Below are 862 nucleotides of genomic sequence, written 5' to 3' on the forward strand. Positions count from 1 at the left end.
CCCGCCGCCGCTGCCGCCACCGCCGCGGCCGGCCGGCCTGGGGAGGAACTCGCATCAGCGGCGCTGCCTCCGCTGCCAGAGGCGTCCGAGGCGGCAGAGGCTGCGCAGGGGGCCTCGCCCGACGCGCCCCAGGAGCTTGCCGCCGCCGCCGCCGCCGCCGCCGCAGACCCCCCCGCGCCCCCCCAGCCACTGGCCCCGCAGCCGAGCGCGGGGCCGGCGCCCGAGGCGGGGCCTATGGAGGCTGAGCTGGAGGGCGGGGAGGGGCCGCGCGACGAGGCGGCGGCGCCGGCGCCGATGGACGTCTGAGCGGCCGGCGTGCGTCAGCACCGCGGCCCACTCATGGGGGCGCCTCAAAAGGGGAAGGGGCAACGGTCCCGCAGCCTACACTGCCATTCGCGCGGGGCCACCCGCCGCGCACGCCGCGGCCGACACTGCTGAAGACCCTCTCACGCATCAGCAATAATTGGAAAAGGGCTGTGCTCACACATTGCAGCGCGCCCGGCCTCACCTTGCCTCCCACACATACCTGCCTTTCAGCTGCGCAGCGCAGGCTGGGCGCCCGGCCCGCACTGCCATCGCTGCGACCTGCACGCGCGCGTGCGGTCGCCAAAACATTGATCCGCAAAAACCCCACTCGCATCCGGATGGTGACATTGATGATGTCATGATGACAGCAGCACAGGTACAGGTGACGTGAACAGCAACCCTCAAAATACGCAGGTCTAGACACGCTGAAAAACATCGCTTCTTGAGCATTGCACGCGCAGCCCCTGCCGCACCCTTGCTTGCAAGGGCCCACGGTGCACAGGCGTCCAGCGCCGACGGCCCCTCGGGCCTCAGGCGCGCGCGCACACGGCCAGGC

General features: G+C 71.7%; 1 protein-coding gene across 1 annotated transcript in view; it reads left to right on the top strand.

Annotated features, from left to right (window-relative positions):
• MNEG_6958 (hypothetical protein) overlaps positions 1-306 on the top strand; it is a gene marked incomplete at both ends in the record, with an annotated part of 1,872 nt that extends 1,566 nt beyond the window's left edge. The window contains one exon of the mRNA XM_014044566.1: positions 82-306. Coding sequence (XP_013900020.1) covers positions 82-306 — 225 coding nt within the window. The remainder of the gene's footprint in view (positions 1-81) is intronic.
• Positions 307-862: the final 556 nt, after the last annotated feature.

Source organism: Monoraphidium neglectum, assembly GCF_000611645.1.
Source record: "Monoraphidium neglectum strain SAG 48.87 unplaced genomic scaffold scaffold01187, whole genome shotgun sequence".
NCBI classification, from domain to species: domain Eukaryota; kingdom Viridiplantae; phylum Chlorophyta; class Chlorophyceae; order Sphaeropleales; family Selenastraceae; genus Monoraphidium; species Monoraphidium neglectum.